The sequence below is a fragment of the Montipora capricornis genome, chromosome 6 (assembly GCF_036669925.1).
Source record: "Montipora capricornis isolate CH-2021 chromosome 6, ASM3666992v2, whole genome shotgun sequence".
NCBI lineage: Eukaryota > Metazoa > Cnidaria > Anthozoa > Scleractinia > Acroporidae > Montipora > Montipora capricornis.
Window position 1 is genome coordinate 54644669 of NC_090888.1, and position 5000 is coordinate 54649668.

General features: G+C 40.7%; 1 protein-coding gene across 2 annotated transcripts in view; it reads right to left on the reverse strand.

Annotated features, from left to right (window-relative positions):
• Positions 1-145: 145 nt before the first annotated feature.
• Positions 146-5000, reverse strand: part of LOC138050653 (tachykinin-like peptides receptor 86C) — a 17910-nt gene continuing 13055 nt past the window's right edge. Inside the window, exons 1-2 of one of the 2 annotated variants that reach the window (XR_011132660.1) lie at positions 1710-1811; positions 146-816 (exon numbers count right to left, since the gene is read on the reverse strand). Coding sequence is in view for 1 of the 2 variants with exons in the window: in XM_068896955.1 (XP_068753056.1) it covers positions 613-816 (204 nt within the window). In the remaining variant the exon portion in view is untranslated. Of the gene's footprint in view, positions 817-1709; positions 1812-5000 lie in introns of those variants that run through there. The other variant, XM_068896955.1, reaches the window with a different exon arrangement.

Consider the following 5000-nt stretch of genomic DNA (forward strand, 5'->3'; position numbering starts at 1 on the left):
GTTGGTATTCCAAAACAAAGAAATAGCGGCCATGATGGTGTACCAAACTAATCCTCCAGGAATTGAACTCTATTTTTATGCAAATACTTTTTTTTTTTTTTTTTTTTTACTAATCCAATATGGCTGCTGGTCACGTGAGTGAAAACGCTCTATAGTAGAAGGGCACTTCGCTATCAAGCTAGTTCACGGGCATCCCACATTTAATACCCTGAAAGAACATAATTGAGAATCCCAACTGGCAGGAGGCAACCAGTTAGCTATTCACAAAATGTGGCAGAGTTAAATCCGGGAGAACCGTAAACAAAACCAACCCAGAGATTAGAACGGAATTTAAACCTTGAGTAACCGCATGCAACCCAACGCCCCAACCACTGGACCACGCCATCTCCCTTTGGTCGATTTGTAAGATTTCAGCAGATCAGGGTTACAGTTCACATTGCAACCAAGTTGACAATCATAAAATGTTTGCTGCTACTAGCAGCCCATGACTGGGGGCGAACAACAGCCCTGATTCACGGTAAATTTCGAAAACAATCCCAACTGCATATAAATGGTAATTTCTGAACTCTTACTGCGCAAAAAGATAAAACGCTGAGTCCCAAGCGCTCCGGGTCACAATTTTGACGTCTTGTTGACGAAAATCTCGACAATAACTTGACAAGCGATTTTGGATCGGTGATAACAAATCTTTTTGACTTGCTCCTTGATCTCTTCACTCATCTGGACTGAGATCTTCTTGCCATATTTGGGATCATATTTTTGGTCCACCAAATAAGTTTTCAGCACCAGTTGAATAATTGGCTTGACCCTGTGCTTCTAGAAGTTGAAAGAAATTAAGAGTTAAGATTCCATTGAGGTCTATATTTGAAAAATACAGTGGATGTTCCTAGAAGCGAATAGCTGCTTCAAGCAGAAACAGTGTCCATGACGGCCGGATGTCATGGCATTTGAAGAATTGATGGATTGATTGATTGACTGATTGATTCGTGAATTGATTGATTGATTGATTGATTGATTGATTGATTGATTGATTGATGGTTTGATGGATGGATTGATTGATTGATTGATTGATTAATTGGTGGATGCATGGATAGATGGATGAATGAAGGAGTGGATGAATGGAGAGAAGGAGGGCCAGACTGACCGACGGACAGATCGACAAAAGAAAAAGCTAAGGAGAAGAAGGGGATTTCTTGACTCGAAGCAGCACACTTAAAGTAAAATCTTAAAATAAAACTGCACTTTAATAAAATAGACCTAATCAGCTAACTCTTCAAGTCTCCCGAGATTAAGATTTCATGTGTATTGTATTTGCATGATAATGTAGCATTGAAAGGATATGGGAATAGCTGGAACAAAACGCCCCAGCTTCCCTGCAAATCTCGGCTTTCTAGATTTCAGGACGCCTACATGACTGGCATTCTACTTCAGGCAATTTGAAGCCGTGCGATGGCGAAATTTTCAACCGACCGCGGAGCGGTTTTACTAAAGTGTTTAGGCCCAAAAAGTACACTACAGGCTTCGAAAATGATAAAGAAAAGGATTGTGGTTCACTGGATGGAGTTTCAAGCGTTAAAATCGCTGAAAAGGTAAGAATATTTTCGAAGCGATGCAATTGCATGACTTCGCCACATGTTATTGCGATCTCACAGAATTGTGTTTTCCCTCAAAATATTCGCTTGTTTTTGCTTTCGCTCGAACATACTTACCTTGATTACATGTCCAGTGAATTGTTTTATCCTCTGGGATGAATTTTCCGTCGAAAAAACGGTTATTTGGGTGGTTTTTGGCAAACAGAGGTTAATTATTCGTAATGCGATCTGTCTCGTTGCCGTTGGCAACGGGTCGCAAATTTAACACTTTCTCGGAGATCGGATTATTTTGTTACGCATTATCGCTAATCGGATTACTACAAAATACTGAAAATATTCTTGCCTGCTCAGTTTTTGGTCACATTTATGTCCAAGAAAGCAGATAAATTGAGGAAGATTTTAGTTTTGCATCCAAAATTCGTAATCCACGTTAAAATGACCAAATTTTGTCTGGGAGACTGCTTTTAGTGTTATTTTTCTTAAATATTTTCTTTGAACTTTCGTTTTTATAAAATGTTTCATTCTCTGTAAATAAGTTATATGCTTTTGGAGAGCTTATTTTCCTAGCTTTAAAATGATGTATTGCTTTCCCCATAACTTTAAATATTTTTTGAGAAAAAAAAAGAACATTTTTTGGCGATGGCTGATTTTGGAGCGGCTTTCTCGCGGTTGGGAAAGCAGAAAAAAGAGTTAATGTTCTTAAGCCAGTCTCTTCCCAACAGGCCCGCTTCCCCTCCTCTTATGACTTAGGTTACGTTCGCCTATGCTTGTCCGACAATTTCTAGGGCTTCTCCAGTGTAGGTTCTTAATTTCATTTGAGATTCCTCCAGTGGAATTTTCGATAACTTTTTCTTCCAGGCCTCCTCGGACACAAGGACATGCCTGTGTCCAACTCCATTGAAATTCTTCACCATTCACCTTGATGGGAACCATGATGGATGACTCAGGGTTTTCTTGGTGGATTTGGAACAACTTGAAGTCGTCTTCATGTTCCTGCGGAGAGGCATCGTTTCCCACGTAACGGGCTGATTGTCTTCCCCAATTCTGTCCAAAACATGATCCATTTGTGTGCACACCTAATGAGGTGGGTGCTTGCTTATTGCAAACTTTGGCGATGTGCCCTTTTTATTTACAGCTCCGACACAATTCGTCTTTGAATCGACATATTTGTGGGATGTGGTCTTTGCCACAACGGAAACACGGCCCTTTTGGCTCGGCCCCTTTCGGCAGATGCGGTGGTTTTACAAAATGTATACCACCACTTGCGGGCGAATTTCTGAAGTTGTTGGCTTTCTTATCAGCAACTTCCCTTGCCAGAGCTATTTCCACAGCAGTTTTCCACGTCAGCTTTTTTTCCCACCAAAGTCTTTTCTGGATGTGCTTAGGGTTTCGTCTTAGAATGTGCCAAAGGCACAATGTTCTGAACATTTTTTTAAAGGTGCGCTGAACGCTGCCACACCTTGTGGAAGCGGAATCGTTCGGCGATCACAATCGGTTTAGGCTCGTGGTCTGCCAACTTTGCTTTGGATGGCTTTGCTGGGGCTAGCAAGTATCTCGAAACGTTGTAGGTCTTGCTGCCTATCGACGTAAAAAATGTAGCCACCATCCTCTTTTCATCTTTTATGTCGTTTTCGATCACGTATTGATCGAAACGCTCGCAGTACGCGTTCCAGTCTTCTGAACCGGGAATACAGGATTCTATCGTCCAAGAGTGCCATCCTCGTCGCCAGTTGTTGTGTATTTGGGGTTCGGAGTACTACTGTCGAGTATGCAAAGAAATGGGACGAGGCTTCTACACAACTGCTTTATTAGAACTCAATTAAACTAATCTATTTACAATGATATAATGATATAATCACGTGACCGTGGATTAGGGTGACTGTGCGAACCAATGATTACAGGTTTACAGATTATCTAACAAATAAGGTATTCATAAAATAGGAACAAACACTACAACTAGTTCCAGCCCACTCGTTCTCGTATCTCGTGCCCAGGCCACGTGTACAGTTTGGGTCGTATTTGAGTTATTTTGTCGTAAGCAAAGTTGACGTTTACGGTTGACTTTGCAAAGTTATGGAGTGAAGAAAGATTTTTACCAGCTTTTTATTCCATGTAAGTAACCAAAGTTGTCGTTTTACTTCAGAAGTCATAGGATACACCTGATAAAAGTGTTTCTAATAAGTGTTATTTTCATTTATGCTTAATCAACTTCGCAATTTTGGTCGCGCCAGTCTCTCCGCGGTTTTAATATTGATTTTTTCTCCTGGGTCATCACTCTGGTCGGCACTTTTTCTGTTCTTTTCTTTTTTATTTGTTGACAGGACATGAGGGGGTTGGATAGAGGTCTATTGCTGGACTTGAAACCCCCTTGCTCGGTTGCGCTCTACCCCTGAACTGATTCGCAACCCGTTTTCGATCGAGCTTGATCATATCGCAATCGGCTTTTCTTTGCGTTCGGGTTGTTTAGATTTGCCTCATGTAACCATGGCCAGTCTTTCATTTTGCATGGGATTTCTTTAGTTTTCTGAAACTACCCCTTTTTAAGCATGAAGATCATAGTGTAGAGTTTTTCTCCTGTAGCAGTTTTAAAGAACGAAAAGTTTTCAAGTTCAAATATATTTTTTATCTCTTCTACTTGATTAAGTTTCTTGTATTACATGGCTGTTTTTGGAAATGAAAGTTTTTAATTTCTCACAAAGTTTGTTATATTTAACCCTCTGAGCCAACGCTTTCCCGTAACTTTCTATTTTTAGAAGCACCTCGCAGAGGGGCTTTAGTGGGTGTTTGCACAATAGCTAATCATAAGAGACCTCAGCCATTTATTACGTCCCATACGTATGTGACGTTTGTGAACCACTTCACGCATGTTCTCATCACAGACGTCAAAATATAGTAGTTATAACAACAGAAAGTTACGGGAAAGGGTTGACTCAAGCTAACGATACAGATGGAAGCTCCGGGTAAAGCAGGGTTACCCCTGTGTTCAATCATCGAGTTTGCGTCAAGTAAGCGAGCTTACCTTTCGGGGTTCACTTCTACGAGTATCCTTTTAAGGTTCATTTGAAACTAGTGTCAAGAGTTATTAAAGAAAATATTTCAATCGTAGGGGCATTGGGTCACCCTCCAGCCGAGAATGAACTCATTTCCACGGCTAACGAAAATAGACTAGGTGTATGACAACTGCAGTATGCCTACAAATAGCGCTGATAAACAGTATTTAAGTCTAAGCAACCATTTCAAATAATTCTGGTAAACAGTATTTTAGTCTTATCACCCACTTTTAAAACGGCTAGCTTTTAATAACCACCAGTAAGGGTTAATCTGCCGTCTGCAGTCTTCCGTCTGCAAGTGTCAGACACCTCATATGACTCAACTGCTTCTCTTTTCAAAAAGACGCGTACCAGGATG